At 34.6% G+C, this 16,426-nt stretch overlaps 4 protein-coding genes across 5 annotated transcripts; 3 read left to right on the top strand and 1 right to left on the bottom strand.

Annotated features, from left to right (window-relative positions):
• The first annotated feature begins 1,612 nt into the window (after window positions 1-1,612).
• Window positions 1,613-3,843, top strand: LOC104086753 (histone H3.3). The gene is made up of 5 exons (XM_009591084.4): window positions 1,613-1,762; window positions 2,874-2,945; window positions 3,035-3,111; window positions 3,200-3,290; window positions 3,405-3,843. The coding sequence occupies exons 2-5, from the start codon at window positions 2,874-2,876 to the stop codon at window positions 3,573-3,575; spliced, it is 411 nt and encodes a 136-aa protein (XP_009589379.1). The 5' UTR covers window positions 1,613-1,762; the 3' UTR covers window positions 3,576-3,843.
• A 1,281-nt stretch (window positions 3,844-5,124) lies between these two features.
• LOC104086754 (WEB family protein At3g02930, chloroplastic-like) lies at window positions 5,125-7,341 on the top strand. Of its 2 annotated transcripts, none has more exons than XM_009591086.4 (2): window positions 5,125-5,264; window positions 5,737-7,341. In XM_009591086.4, exon 2 carries the CDS (start codon window positions 5,742-5,744, stop codon window positions 7,203-7,205), a length of 1,464 nt encoding a protein of 487 aa, XP_009589381.1. In that variant the 5' UTR covers window positions 5,125-5,264; window positions 5,737-5,741; the 3' UTR covers window positions 7,206-7,341. The 2 variants fall into 2 exon arrangements, with proteins under 2 accessions (XP_009589381.1, XP_009589380.1); XM_009591085.4 differs by having other exon boundaries at window positions 5,126-5,264; window positions 5,704-7,341.
• A 1,909-nt stretch (window positions 7,342-9,250) lies between these two features.
• LOC138891758 (WEB family protein At5g16730, chloroplastic-like) lies at window positions 9,251-12,743 on the top strand. The gene is made up of 2 exons (XM_070175506.1): window positions 9,251-9,384; window positions 11,104-12,743. The coding sequence occupies exon 2, from the start codon at window positions 11,130-11,132 to the stop codon at window positions 12,318-12,320; it is 1,191 nt and encodes a 396-aa protein (XP_070031607.1). The 5' UTR covers window positions 9,251-9,384; window positions 11,104-11,129; the 3' UTR covers window positions 12,321-12,743.
• A 734-nt stretch (window positions 12,744-13,477) lies between these two features.
• Window positions 13,478-15,262, bottom strand: LOC104086755 (14-3-3-like protein F). The gene is made up of 4 exons (XM_009591088.4): window positions 14,661-15,262; window positions 14,211-14,333; window positions 14,004-14,120; window positions 13,478-13,916 (listed from the first exon to the last, which is right to left on the bottom strand). The coding sequence occupies exons 1-4, from the start codon at window positions 15,138-15,140 to the stop codon at window positions 13,860-13,862; spliced, it is 777 nt and encodes a 258-aa protein (XP_009589383.1). The 5' UTR covers window positions 15,141-15,262; the 3' UTR covers window positions 13,478-13,859.
• Window positions 15,263-16,426: the final 1,164 nt, after the last annotated feature.

Below are 16,426 nucleotides of genomic sequence, written 5' to 3'. Positions count from 1 at the left end.
TATAGAATTTTTATCAAAAAATACAAACACACGTTCAAAAAACCTAAAAACACAATCGTAAAAGTAAAACCTAGAAAACTAATGTACTAATCAAAGTAAAATCTAAGAAACTATTTTATCATAAATTAAAAAAGGAAAACGATTCAACTAAAATGAATATAAACAAAAAAACCAAAAATCAAATCGTAAAAATAATACTAAAATAAAACTCAGAAAATTAATGAAATGTACCCGTGATTAAACGTAATGTTATTGGGGAACAAACAATTGAAAAATCAGGAAGAATCGAAAACCGTTTGATTTCAGAGAGAAACAAATAAAAAAATGCGAAGAACGGGAGAAGAGAGACAAAGACAGTAGAATGACGTATATTTGGAGAGAAAGTAGTCTTTTAATAAAGAAGGGCAAAATCATCTTTTTAAAAGACTTTTAACAAAAAAACGGGTACGGATGCAAACAGAAAAATAAAGCGGATATAAGTTAAAAAGGGGCTACCAAATAGGGCGTCCCATGCAATTTTTACACACATATTTCATTTATGTGATATTCTCTTATTAAGTCATTTAAAAAAATATTTTATATATTTAAAAATAATTTAGCTTTTGTTAACTATAACAGGAGTAACATACTTTTATAATACATTCCTACATTTCACAAAGAAGTTGGGTTTGAACCTATGCTCAACACGAATACCAACTCTTTTTTTCTTTTCCTTAGCAAGAAATACATGGAATTCATTTGTATCACATTGACTTTTCAACTTTCAAGCGACTTATAAAAATATAGTCAATGTAGATCTGTATAATTGATTTCAACTTGTTAAATACTATAACATACTTATTATATTGTTAATGCAATATTGCAATATATGATTTAGTTGTGTGATCACCGTATTTTAAAAAGATATTATTACATATCTTTTATTTATATAATAATCTTTTTTTTAGTCGGTTTAAAAAAAACAATACATTATACATTTGAAAAGAATTTAATTTTTTTTTAAAATTTTAACATCTATTGTATTTTTTTTACAAATTACTATGATTTTTGCTTTCTTGAGTCGAGAGTCTATCGAAAACAACTTGTAGAATTACATTAACAGCATGCCTTTATAATCATATATTAAAAACCATAAATTTTTAAAAATAATATATTTTGCTAAACTACTTGTCCAATCTAACAATGACACACAAAATGAAACGGAGGGAGGGAATAACAGTTTAGTTACTTTATAATAATTGTAAATTTGCAATAAGTTAAAGATTAAAAGTTCGTTTGGATTGACTTAAATTTTTTTTTTTTCAGTAAAAAATAATTTTTAAATCAAAAAATAATAAATTGGATTTTTTGGCTTGTTTCAAACAGTAACTTAAAAATTGAAGCTTAGAAGTCAATTCAAAGCTCTGCCTAAACTTATTCAAAGTTCCTATTAATCCGCCAACGCAGACATATTAATCAGCCAATGAAAATCAAGTATAGAGGCCTCTGAATCCGGCACGAACTTCAAACTCAAATCTTAACCGTCCAATCATTTTTAGAAAACACAACTAACACATTTAATAACCGTAGATAGTGGATTAGAAAAGCACAGGGATAATCATTCTGAACCGTCAGATACACAATTTTGGTAATACGAACACCCTACAACACGTTATATATATAAATATAATCCTTAACCCTTTCCTTGTAAACTATTTCATTTACAACACAAAAAGAGAGAAGAAGAAGAAGAAAAGAAGGAAAAACAGAGATATCATAAGAGGTTAGTCAAAATATTCCCGTATATATATTTGAATTTCTCTTGTGTATATGATAAATGAAGAAATTGATCGGTTATATCTTCGTTTTTTTTTTTTTTTTGAAATTTTAGGGTTAGGGTTTCTGATTATCTCTTAAGTTAGAATTGTAGGTGTAGCTGCATAAAGTTGGGGTTTTTACGGGATGTTTGATTTCTATAATATTTTAGGGATTTAACTAACCTTCTACTTTGGTCCCTGCAATAGTTTTCGGAGTTTGCTCCCTTTGTGTCAGAAAGAGAATGCTTGGCTCGGAGTAAATACTTCATATTTTGTTGCAAACTTTGAATATGTTTTTCTCTGTTTTAGTTGAATTTGCTAAATATTAGGACTAGTCAGCTGTTTTTGATGCTCATGCTACATATCTGGAAAAAATAATAGAAGAAAAAGATGTTTCTCTCCAAGTAGCTATTATGATACAACCTTTTGGGTATATAGGGAGTATACTGTAAGAAGCAATCTTATGTGCTTTGGATTTGTACAATTTGGGCGTCAGTGGTTAATCATCAAACTCAATTGCTATGGATTTTGTTCCCTTGTTTAGTGCAAAGTTGAAATGCTTCATCTTTATTTTGTGGGATTCATGGTATGTTTTTCATGTATGTGTGAAAATTTAAGTATTACTCGAGTTTGTGTCAATAAGAGAATGCTAGTTTGAGACAACACATAGTTTTGGTGCTAATTTCAACATGGATTTCTGTTGTCTGACCGTATTTGGAAAAAATCATTTTCGAAGTAAAAAAATAATGTATCTCCCTCCAAATAGCTAATGCAATGCCATTCTTTTTGGGCATGGTGAGTATATTAATATTGCACGGAGCAATCTTATGTTCTTCAAATTTGCACAGTCTTAGGGGTGAGACTGTTTTAATCATCAACTTCCAATTGTGCAAGTTGAAAGTTGAAATTTTTTATCTGGTTTCCACCACCTTGTATTTAGTGCAAAGTTGAAATTTTTCATTTGTCTTTCTTCTTAATCTTGTGAATTCTCGGTGTGTTTCTTCTATAATTGCAAAATTAAGTTAGTCTCTTGGTTTAAAAAAAACAATTGTTAAAATTGTTGACTGTTGTTTTCAGATGGCTCGTACCAAGCAAACTGCTCGTAAGTCTACAGGAGGAAAGGCTCCAAGGAAGCAACTTGCTACCAAGGTCTATTTCCTTCTAGTTTATTCTTGGTCTTCACTAAAATGTTTTTTCGGTATGTATTAGTTTTTAATTTTGTATCGTATGTGTATTAGGCTGCTCGTAAGTCTGCTCCTACCACTGGTGGTGTGAAGAAGCCACATAGATACCGACCTGGTACTGTTGCTCTTCGGTAAGTACATTTTTTAAAAATTACTTCTAGTTGTCTATAGTATTTATCAATGTAAATTGCATGCTTAATTAGCATTATATGTATGCAGTGAAATCCGTAAGTACCAGAAGAGTACTGAGCTCTTGATCAGGAAGCTTCCATTCCAGAGGCTTGTTCGTGAAATTGCCCAGGACTTTAAGGTAGATTTGTGGATTAATTGTATGGTTTATTGGTTCTGAATTTGATACTGTTATGGTAAGGAGGATGTAGCCTATGTTGTTTTCTGATCGTTCTTTGTGTTCTTTACTTTTCAGACTGATCTGCGTTTCCAGAGTCATGCGGTGCTGGCTCTGCAGGAGGCTGCTGAGGCCTACTTGGTGGGTCTCTTTGAGGACACTAACCTTTGTGCCATTCACGCCAAGCGTGTGACAATTATGCCTAAGGACATTCAGCTTGCCAGGCGAATCAGGGGCGAGCGTGCTTAATTTGATCAACTCTAGCTAGTAGCTTTGTTGGTCCTTGTCTGGCTTTTCTTTGTTAGACTTAAAGGCAGTAACTAAATCTAGTAGTAGGGCTTGTTGCTTTGAATTTGTTGGTGGCTGGTGGTGTGCTGTAATTTGTTGGTATTTTTGTTGGAAAAGGGGAAAACATGATGGTATTTTGTTTGGATCTCTAATGTTTTGTTGTCACACCGCTGGTGTCGAACAATGTTCAGTGTTTTCATCTAATGGTTAGTTCACGTTACTGTGGATAGTATATCTTAGTAAACTTAGGATGCATTTGTCCCAGTTAAATGGGATGGCTTGGATTTGGGTATTGTGGAAGTGTGGGGGCTAGTTTTTTTGATGCATCTGTTGTACTAGTCACTCGCTCACTATTTTTGAGATATTTGCATCTGATTCTACATGTAAGTGAATTGAATTTGTACTCTGGTTAGAAAGGGTCAGATTACAAAAAATGTATATGTATCCTTCGTTTAGGATCTGGTTAACGCACAGAATTTCTACTTCTCTCGCTACCTCTATTACATATAGATATAGCTTTTGACCGTAGCATATCCTGAATTCATTTGAGAAAATACTTTTATACTTGTGATGTAAAATGAGCATATATATTTTGTATGATTATAAATTATTGTATAAAGTTAAATTATTTTTAAATAAGTAAATGTTATTTTTTTTGGTACGAATTAAAAAAGAAATGAATTCACGTAAATTGAAACGGAGTGAGTATAATTTTAATATATTACTATTGTCAGTATTAAAACCTGCCGTGTTTCAGAAAAAGAGCGTGCAACATTTGTTTCTTCAAAGCTAAAGGCTTTATGTTAATCAATAGTTATTGGGGATTATAGTAGAAGTTGTTTAATCTTAGTGTTGATATTAGTCCAAGCAGTGAAGAATTTATTAAATGAAAGAATGTCTGCCGGCTCTTGGATAGCGTAACTCTTTCAAATTCTTAGCATTCCCCGGACTGTTTCCATGGGGCAATTACATCACATTAATTCACCATCATAAATTAACAGGAGGCATAGAATTACAGCTATGCACAATGCTATGAAGCATTGGGCTCTCTTTTTTACTTTTTATACTCCATGTTTTAGCATTTAGAAACAAGGATGATTCATAGAAAAGGGACATATTGCTCATCTTATGTCTCCTCCCTTGTCTATTTGGAATGTTTCAACCCCGCACCCACAAACCACATCCTGTTTCTCTCACACACAACAGTAAAATTCTGTTAGTGTGCAAAAGAAAGAATCCTTCTAGACCAACACACATTTTGGGCGTGCAACTGCTTTTTCTCTGACTCATTTTTAGTGGCTGTCGATATTTTCCCAAGTGTTGTGTGCGTACTATCGCTTATCTTTGAAGTACAGAGGTTTTCTCGGATATATTTGTTTCCTTTCACGTTTTATCCTTAAAAGTTACATGGATTTGTCTGGTCTCTTGTTTCTTGAGTATTCAGTTTGCATGAGAATAAAGATTGATTCTTTAGCAGCTTTGAAGGATTTGTAGATATGGTTACAATGATTTGGAAAACAATCAAATTTCTAGAATCATTTCTGCTTCCAAGCTTTGCAGAGGGGACCCTTTGGGTCAAAAATTGATTCAAGCACCTTTTTTTTTTCTTGTCTTGAAATAAATCCTTCCAAGGTTGACCGTTTATCCAAGGTATAAATTTTTCTCTCATCCTTCATATTCTTTATATTCAATTTTTATCTAGGGAATTATACAATTTGATTCTTAATTCTTCTCTTCAGGATAGTGATTTTTTGGTGTAATTTGGATTATGGTCGTAGTCGTAACTTTTTATCATTTGTGATTGTTTTAAAATATTAAAATAACTAAGCCTCAATCCTAAACACGCTAGTGTCAGCTATATGAATCCTTTTTGTCCATATCACTCCATTTATGTCCGTCCGTCTCAATCTGAAACTCCTATTATTTAAAAAAATTGATTTGTCTAGCATTAGGAGTTGTTTACATTTTTTTACTCGCATAGAAAACTGACAAGACTAAAAAGGACTCTAAATAATTAGTCCTTAAGTAAACGTACTAACACGAATAAAGTTTAATCCCAACTAATTTAATATGTTGTTTTTGCTTGTAGAATATTGAATTAATATACTTTTAATCATGCAAGAGCAAATGAGAAAACATCAGGAGGAGCTAAAGACATTGAAGAAATTGTATATTGATACTGCTCAAGAAGCATTGAAGGTTAGACAAAACAATATCAAGTCTTTGGAGTTGGAGCTAGAGAGAGCAGAACAGTCTCATCTTAAGTTAGCAGAGAAAGATGATAGCTTAAGGAAATTGAAAGAGGAATTGAGTAATGCAAAAGAGAATAAGGCTCAGGCAATGGATGTATTATCCCATTTTAAGAAAAGGGTTTATGAACTAGAAGCTGAAGTAGCAAATAGAAGATTATCAGAGTCTAAAGTATTCGATTCATTGGCATCACAGACAAGAGAGTTTGAGCAAACTACGATTGATCTTGAAAAATCTAAGGTTGAGATATCTTCCCTTCATGAGAAGATTGAATCACTAGAGGCTTCGTCCGAGCAAAATATCAGGCACGTGAATTGTTCTTGCGATGGGAAGATTGCTAATTCGTTGGCGAAGGAAGTGGGATGCCTAAGGTTTGAACTTGGATTGGCGAAGGCGAATTTGGATAAGATTCAAGAAAGAGAGAAGTTCGCTTCTTTAAAAGCCAATGCTTTGAGTGATGAGATGATCTTGGTTAGAAAAGAACTTAAATTGGCAACTGATGCAGAAGAAAAGAGCCAAAAGGCGTTGGATGATTTAGCGTTAGCGTTGAAGGAAGTAGCAAGCGAAGCTACTGTGGCCAAGGAGAAACTTAGTGCTTCTCAATTAGAATTAGAACAAGTAAAAGAAGAGGCATTACAATTGAAACAGATGGTCAGAAATATTGAACAAGAAAAAGCTGTTGCTCAGCAGGAGACTGCTAGACTCGCTGAGCATATGACTAGAGGAGCAAAGAAAGAAATTTACAAATTGAGGGACATATTGAAGCAGGTTATAAATGAAGCGAACGCTGCAAAAGCTGCTTCTGATCTAGCTAGAGATGAAAATTCTCAACTCAAAGATTTCCTAGCTGAAAAGGAGGAATCACTTTGTTTTCTTACGCGAGAGAATGAACGCCTTAGGATTAATGAAGTTGCAGCTCATGAAAATGTCAAGGAGTTAAAACGGCTGCTTTCTTCGTCATCACTGAAAATTGAAGACAAGGATCAAGAAGAGGAGAAACATTATGATCTCAAACTTAGTGAGGTGAAGCTTCAACAAGAACAGGAAAATTTAGAAGCAAAAATTCAAGATGAGGATCCTGAAAAGGCTGAGGCACTTAAGGGCTCAATATTTGATACAACAAAACAGGAATCTCATCATCGGAGAGCGTCTTCATCTGCCTCTTCAGATGATTTTGGAACACCAAGAACAGAAGATTTTGATCATCCAGATTATAATCATCTCGATAATTCGGATAGTGGTAGAAGTCCCGGCAATAGTCGGAGGAAAAAAGCGTTGTTTCGAAGAGTTGGTGACCTCATAAGGAGGAAGAGTTTCCATAAGAGGGAACCATCCAGTTAGTAGGCCCTTGTTCTGTATATACAACCTGAAATTGTACAGTTATTTTAAGTGTTTGAAGTTTTCATGTTGCATACAAAATGCTCCATTTATCAGGAAGGCAGCACAGTGCAGTAAATTCCCGCTATGTGCGGGGTCCGGGGAAGGGTAAAACCACAAGGGTCTATTGTAAGCAGCCTTACCCTGCATTTTTGCAAGAGACCGTTTCCACGGCTCGAATCCATGACCTCCTGATCACATGGAAGCAACTTTACCAGTTACGCGAAGGCTTCCCTTCAAAATGCTCCATTTATCAGAAGCAAAGTAATTTTTTATATCATCAAGTTGTTATTTTAATCTTCAATATTAGCTTCATTAGATCGAAGTATGAATGTCGTTCGATGTTATAACACCATGTACATACATGATTATAATCTCATTTTTAGATAGTAATTTATAAACACTTCTGTATATTCTGGTCACTGAAAGAAATAACTCATGGTGTCTGTATCTTGATTCCTCCCAATACTGTGATGACTTAGGACATTAAAGAAATAACTTAATATCTAGCAAGGAACCATAGTCGTCCAATGTACTCTTGAGATGTTGAATTGGAGTTTGTAATAAGGTGAAGAATAATAAGATTTGTGCCATAGAAATTGCAGACTCAGGCATAAAGCTGAAATGGGGTTATTACCCGGTTTGACCAATATATCATAAAGCTGAAATGGTTTTTTTTCTTTTTATATGGTGGTGTTCGGACCAACTTACGCGCACTTCAACTAATCCATAGGTATACCAAGGCTTAAACTGATAGGAAGAAATCAGCTAGCGGATTTTCTCACCTCTAACGAAATTTGAACTATGATCTTCCCCGTCATTCCCACTTTATTAACTGCCAGGCTATGCCATCTAGTACCTTAAGGTTGAAGAAGTGGTCTTTAATCATGGTAGGCATTTGATTAACTCAAATATTTAGTTACAAAGTTGCACCTACCACTATTTAGCACTTCCAAAGGAACATGAAATCCTTGCTTTTTTCCATTACACATGTTCAGCCATATCAGAGGCGTTTGACAACACACACTTAAGTTATTCCAAAGGCTGTGGGAGACGTGTTTAATAGGCACAATTTTGCTTGGGTTGAGGTTTTCAATAGCCAATAGGTCGTAGCTTTAGTTCAGGTCTAAATGAAAATTTTGACAAGTTTGAGGGGCCGTCGATATACTCAGCCTTCTAAATACGCTAAAAGTTTACGAGAAAAATTGCACATGCTTAAGAAGACATCTGCTATATATTTATTAGATTGATGTAAATACCTAGTGCAAGTAAGTTTTTACTGATTAATACACTTGTATCGGATACGTACTTATAGTCGAGTCATGTAATGACAGTCATTCTATGTCCTCTTAAAGCATCAAACAACAACAACAACGACGACCCTGTAAAATCCTACAAAGTGGGATATAAGGAGGGTAGTGTGTACGCACACCTTACCCGTACCTCGATGGGACAGAGAGACTGTTTCCGATAGACCCTCAGTTCAGGAATTCTTAAAGCATCAAACTAACATATAAAATCAATCAAGATCCAACAATTCAATAATTAATCCCCAATGCTTAAATTTTGGCTTTTGATCACTCAATCCTTAATAATTCAGATTTTAGTGCTGAGTTGGCAAAGTTTGCTCACCTCCGAACTTGCTCAGAGTTAGAGGCAACAATAGGAGTTTAATAAAAGTCTCGTAGAGCTAACACGTTAATAGGTGAGGAGAGATTTTTGACTCATGTACTTTGTACGCCTTAGTTAATACACCATTTAATATTCAAAAATCGAAGTCAAAGTAAAGACATAATAACAAAATCAAAACCGGAATTAACGTTTGATTTCGTTCAAAATCAAAAGACACCTACACCTTTTGGGAGCAGCTAACTTTTTCTGACATCTGTAATTTAAAATTAAACCTAAATTGTTTATGATTTAGTATTTGTTAGTTTCTTTTATTTATATATAAATAGAATTTGTAGTCAAAATAATATTGGGATAAATTTTCTAGTTTTAGTAAAAGTAGGTTTTACACTATTATAAATAAGAGTGCTAGTCCCTGTCTTGTACTCTTGTCTCGAGTATTGAGTTTGTATGAGAATAAGACGCCCTTCTTTTTCTTGAAAGAAATCCATCCAAGGTTGACCATTTATCCAAGGTATTACTTCTTTTCTTTCATCCTTCATATTTTTTATTCAATTTTTTTCAGGGAAATTATACAATTTGATTCTTGATTTGTCTTTGGGGGAGTATTTTTTTTTTTTTGGGGGTGTAATATGCATAATGGTTTTCGTTCAAAACTTTTTGTATCTTTTCATCATTCGTGATTGATTTTAGACAAAAAAAAAAAATCAGATACGCCTCACACATTATGAATCATGTCCATGTGACTCTATTTAAGCGCATCTCACTCAAACATTATAAAAATACTAATTTTTGGGGGAGTATTTTTTTTTTGGGGGTGTAATATGCATAATGGTTTTCGTTCAAAACTTTTTGTATCTTTTCATCATTCGTGATTGATTTTAGACCCAAAAAAAATCAGATACGCCTCACACATTATGAATCATGTCCATGTGACTCTATTTAAGCGCATCTCACTCAAACATTATAAAAATACTAATTTTTGGGGGAGTATTTTTTTTTTTGGGTGTAATATGCATAATGGAATTCGTTCAAAACTTTTTGTATCTTTTCATCATTCGTGATTGATTTTAGACAACAAAAAAAATCAGATACGCCTCACACATTATGAATCATGTTCATGTGACTCTATTTAAGCGCATCTCACTCAAACATTATAAAAATACTAATTTTTGGGGGAGTATTTTTTTTTTTTTGGGGGTGTAATATGCATAATGGTTTTCGTTCAAAACTTTTTGTATCTTTTCATCATTCGTGATTGATTTTAGACAAAAAAAAAAAAAATCAGATACGCCTCACACATTATGAATCATGTCCATGTGACTCTATTTAAGCGCATCTCACTCAAACATTATAAAAATACTAATTTTTGGGGGAGTATTTTTTTTTTGGGGGTGTAATATGCATATGGGGGTGTAATATGCATAATGGTTTTCGTTCAAAACTTTTTGTATCTTTTCATCATTCGTGATTGATTTTAGACCAAAAAAAAATCAGATACGCCTCACACATTATGAATCATATCCATGTGACTCTATTTAAGCGCATCTCACTCAAACATTATAAAAATACTAATTTTTTTAGCAGTAGAAGTTTTTTAGATTTTCTATTGGCACATAAATCTCTTGTTCAAAATTCAGCATTTATTTACAAATTGCATAATCATTATGTTGGGTGGGCATAATCATAAGTAATTATACAAAATAACTACTTATAAAGAGTTGGATACTTTTAATGCTGTGAGGTCTTTTGGGAAAATCGTGTGAGTTTAGTCCAAATCGAACAATATCAAATCATGTTAAGAGTATCTTTGTGTCGTTTTAGCCCACAACTGGTATCAGACCTAATGGTTTGGCGAGGCGAGTATGAAGATGGTGGAGTGATGGCGTAGGGTCCGGCTTAGTGCCTTTGCTGGTCTATGGGCCAGTTTTCTATCATTACGCATAACTTTAAAGACGCATCCTCTCCTCTGAGCTTCGGTGACCATAAATACTCGGGATCATGTGGGTGACACACAGTTAATCTCCAAATTATGTGAAACTTAGTTTGAGGGGGAGATTATTGATGTGTAAACTTGGCCCAAAAACGGACAATATCATACCATGTTCAAAGTATCTTTAGACCATTTAGCCCAACACATTCATGACATTTTTCTACAATTTAATTATGAGTTGGTATCACTCCTTGCAAAAAACTTAATCCCGACTAATTGGTATATTGTTTTCGCTTGCAGACTATCCTATTAATAGACTTTTAATCATGCAAGAACAAATGGGAAAACTTGAGGAGGAGCTTTGGCAGATGAAAGAGGTAGCTAATGAGGCCAGTGTGAAGGCAACTGGGGAGCTATTAAAAGAGCTAAGAACTTCGAGGGAATTGCAATCTAATACTCAAGAAGAATTGAAGATTAAATATAAGAATATTTTGTCTCTGAGGTTGGAGATTGAGAGAGCAAAAGAGTTTCAGCTTTGGTTAGCAGAAAAAGAAGCTAGTTTAGGAAAATTGAAAGATGAATTGAATAATGCAAAAGGGAATGAGGCTCAGGTGATGGATTTATTATCCAATTTCAAGAAAAGGGTTCATGAACTACAAGTTGAAGTAGAGAATAGAAGATTATCCGAGTCTAAAATAGTAGATTCATTGGCATTGAAGACAAAGGAGTTCGAGCAAATTAGCGGACATTGTGATGGTTCTTGCCATAGGAAGATTTCTTGGGAGAAGGAACTGGAACGCCTTAGGTCTGAACTTGGATCAACCAAGGCAAATTTGGCTTTGAGTGATGAGATGCTCTTGCTTAGAAAAGAACTTAAATTGGCAACTGATGCAGAAGAAAAGAGCCAAACCGAAGCTACTGTGGCCAAGGAGAAACTTAGTGCTTCTCAATTAGAACTAGAACAAGTAAAAGATGAGGCAAGACGATTGAAACAGATGGTCAGAAACACTGAAGCTAGGTACCAAAAGCTTTTGGATGAGGCAAAACAGGAAACTCTTGCTCAGCAGGAGACTGCAAGATTCGCCGAGTCTCTTAAAGATGCTGAGCATATGACTAGAGCAGCAAGGGAAGAAATTTACAAATTGAGGGACATATTGAAGCAGGTTGTAAATGAAGCGAACGTTGCAAAAGCTGCTGCTGATCTAGCTAGAGATGAAAATTCTCAACTCAAAGATTCCCTAGCTGAAAAGGAGGAAAAACTTCGTTTTCTTGCTCGAGAGATTGGACAAGTAGACAAGGAAATTTTCAGCGTCAAACCTATTGAGTTGCTTCAACAAGAACAGGAAGATTTAGAAGCAAAAATTCAAGATGATGATCCTGAAAAGGCTGAGGCGCCAAAATCAGAGCCCCATACACCAAAACAGGTATCTCATCATCGGAGAGCATCCTCATCTACCTTCTCAGACGATTTTGGAACACCTAGAGCAGAATTCTCCGATCATTCAGATACTGATTGAAGTCCTAGTAGGAAGAGAAAAGTATTATTTCGAAGAGTTGATGACCTCAAAATTAGGCCTTTCTTTTTCAGATACAACTTGGAATGGTATAGTTAATTTCAGTTTTGAAGTTTTAATACTATGCACAAAATGCTTCTTTTATTACATGACAAGAAATTGCACCCTGACAAGTGTTTTATTTATTCAGTTGTTATTTTATTATTCAATATTAGCTTCATTAGATCTAAGCATGAATGTCCATTCAAGTGAATGAAAATAATTTCACTTAAATAGTTATTTCAAATCCTTTTGAGTATTCTGTTTGCTGAAAGAAATAAATCATGGCGGCGCATGCATCTTTGTTGCTTCCAAGATTAGGGTGCTCCGCTATACAATATTGTATGACTTAGGACATTAAAATATTTGTGTCAAAGACATTGTAGTCATTCAATGCATTCTGAGATATTGAAATGGAGTTGGAAATAAGGTGAAGAAGAATAAGATTTGTGACATAGACATTCCAGGCTCACACTCCTAGTGCATTGTTTGTAGTGATTTATTACCTCGTTTGACCTATATTGAAAGTGGCCTTCAATCATGGTTGGCTTTTGATTAGCTCAAATATTTCTTTACCAAGAATTAGATGCATTAACAGCTTGCACCCGAATGTTGTCTGTTTTTACTCAACAAACAAACAAGGACCTTAGCCTGGATACCATAAGAACTATAGAGATAGATATAGGATGAATAAGGTTAGTGGCCGACTTGTTGTCATGACGCTGGAGCCAGTGTAATTTAATGCTTCATCTGTTTTATTTTATGTGACACTCTTTCATTTTTAGTCGGTATCAAAAAAATGACACCTTTCTAAATTTAGTAACAATTCAACTTTAAATCTCCCTTTTTACTCATAATGAGATGATTTCTAACCACACAAATTTCTATGAATTGTTTTAGACCACAAGTTTAAAAAAAAATTCTTTATTTCTTAAACTTTGTGTCCCCAGTCAAACATCTCACATAAATTGGGACGAATGGAGTAGAACATATCCATGAGCTTGAGTCATGAAGAGAGTGGAAAGGAAAAACTGTATAGTTACTGGGCAAAAGGGTTTGTGGGATGGGCTTTACCATATCCAACTTACATCACAAACTAAAGCCAAAACACTATGTAAACATTGTGAACAAGACAATGAAATTGGTAAATTTAAATGGAGAACAGATGCTCAATTGGTCATTCCAATCAGGAAAAAGAAGCATCCAAATACAGGAGAGTTGCAGAGATAAACAATGATCTTTTAACTCATGACCCAAAGCAAACAAGTTGAAATCCTATATCAGAACTGAACACAAGTGAAAGCGTCCTACTTCCCCATATTCCTCTCCATACAAACAAAACGCCAGAGATGCGCAGCACTGGACCTTTCTTTAAAGAATGACAGCTTACAATTTTTAGGTCTCACAAATCATAGGGGAATTAGAACTGCAAAGATCTTAATTAAACCAATGAGCAAGGTTTAACCTGGCATTCAAATCCTGAATTAAAGATTTTCACCACTTTTAGTGCTCCTCATTATCCGGTTTTGCTACTTCTTTCATCTCTTCAGTTCCCTCGTCCTGCAAAAAGCCCATACATGACTAAGCAAAATAATCACACGAGTAATTAAGGAACAATCTCATTAACAAGAGAACAGAAAGAACTACCTGCATGTCGGAGGTCCACAAAGTCAGATTATCGCGAAGAAGCTGCATTATCAACGTACTATCCTTGTAGGACTCCTCCCCCAACGTGTCAAGCTCAGCGATCGCCTCATCAAAGGCCTTTTTAACATAAAGACAACCATAAGTAAGATGCCTAAATTCCTACCAAAAATTCAAATTCAAATAACAAATCATGACTTTTTTGCTTACCTGTTTGGCGAGATTACAAGCACGATCAGGAGAATTCAATATCTCATAGTAAAATACAGAGAAATTGAGAGCTAGCCCCAATCGAATGGGATGTGTAGGTGCCAGTTCCGCATTTGCAATTTCCTAAAAAGGACAAGATGAATATTTCAATTTCATACTTCAATACAATGTAAAACCAAAATTTTCTTTAGCATTTGCGTAATTCTCCATCATTTAATAAATCAGGACAAAGAACTGGTCCAATTGCTAATGAAATCAAAAATCGGATATTTTTCTCAAACATTTGCATATTTTTCCCGTATTTCTAATTAGTCAGGACGAAAATTTGATGCAATTAATGACGAAATTAAAACCGGATATTATTTTCCAGCATTTGCATAAATTTTCATTAATTTTTAACAAAACAGGAGAATTTGTTGCAATTGATAATTAAAAAAATCAAAAGCAAACCTGAGCGGACTTGTAAGCCGAAAGAGTATTCTCAGCAGCTTCTTTTCTCTCAGCTCCGGTCTTAAACTCGGCCAAATACCGATGATAATCTCCTTTCATTTTCAAATAAAACACCTTAGAATCTCCGGTAGAAGCAGCGCCGATGAGATTCGAATCGAGCAGCTTGAGTATACCGTTACAGATCGATGTCAACTCCGACTCGATCTTAGATCTGTAAGTTTTAATAGAGGTCACGTGATCTTCGTTGCCTCGGCTCTCTTCTTTTTGCTCAATAGAGGAAATGATCCGCCACGAGGCTCGTCGTGCTCCGATCACGTTTTTGTAAGCTACGGAGAGAAGGTTACGTTCTTCGATGGTTAGTTCCTCGCCGCCGTCCGCGGTGGTTACGACCTTCTCCATGAACTCTACCATCTCCTCGTACCGCTCGGCTTGCTCCGCAAGCTTCGCCATGTACACGAACTCATCGCGCGACGACGACATCGATGTTTGAAGGGAGAGGGAGAGGGAGAGAGAGAGAGAGCTGAGAATATGAAATGAAAGAGTGGTTTTGGGATTCTTCTCATTTCAAGTTTGATTTTTGTGCGCGCTAATTGAGGCTTTCAGATTTGTGGGCCAGGGCCATGGAAACTCTAGCCTCTAGGTTTGGCCCATGATTGTTGACTGGGACGAGAAAAAATTCTCCTAGTGCACCTCGGATTGGTAGGCTTCACACAAACAAAATATTAGGTGTACGAATAAAGTTGTAACTGAAAAGATTGGTAATTTATATATAATGAGATTTTTTAGAAAAAGTTAGTACGTGTTTAGTTCAAAACGGATAATATCACATCATAATAAAAGTATCATTGAATTGTTTTAGTCCAATAACTTGTGTTAGAGCTCAATTTCGGCGAAATAAGTATGGTGATGGCTGAGTGATGGTGCGAGACTCGGTTTGCTTACTCTTACGAACTTGGCGACGCACATACAAGAAAAAGCTAGTTGCGGGCGTCGGTTGTCATAAATACTCTGACGATATGGGTGACACACAGTAAAATTCGGAGATTGAACTGCAGCTCGTGGTAATCGGCCACATGGATAATATTACACCATATTAAGAGTATCATTGGGCCGTTTTATCCCAACGCAGAATTAAGAAGAATTAACCTGAATAGCACCTCACCAACGCGCTCTCTCGCTCTTTATCTGTATTATTATAAAAGCACGAATAATTTATGCTAAATGTTGAACGACTAAAATATCCCTAAAATATTGATCGACTTTTATGCCCTTAAATATTTGTATAATTTAAGGATCTAATGGTAAATTACCTAATGATGAAATTCTTTTTCGATTTAAACTATACATATGTCTGACCCTACAATGTTGATCCTACTTGAATTAGAAAAGTACGTCCATAATTTTCTTTCAAATAATTATTGTTCCTAATTACAATTCTTTTATAACAAGGAATATACTAGAAAAAAAAGGCATGTACTAAAGAAGATTTAGTACTACGTTCTAAACACATCAATAATATTTTAAACAAAGTTAGAAAATTCTTACTATCCTTTAAAGTCTTAATTTGTATTTAGTTCATGTAAAGCTAAAACTAAGTTAAGTTAGTATCTTTTACCTAAATATTAGGAGTTACTACACATTTCAAATAAATTGAGTTAATTTTTAAAATATTAAATAATAAGAAAACAATTAAATAGTAATTTTTTAAAATATAAAATCTAATTTTAAAGGATTAAAAAATAGGGGCAAGTTTATATGAATATGTT

This window comes from Nicotiana tomentosiformis, chromosome 5 (genome assembly GCF_000390325.3).
Source record: "Nicotiana tomentosiformis chromosome 5, ASM39032v3, whole genome shotgun sequence".
NCBI lineage: Eukaryota > Viridiplantae > Streptophyta > Magnoliopsida > Solanales > Solanaceae > Nicotiana > Nicotiana tomentosiformis.
Note: the sequence above shows the minus strand (reverse complement) of the source record. Positions and strands in the feature narration are given on the sequence as shown.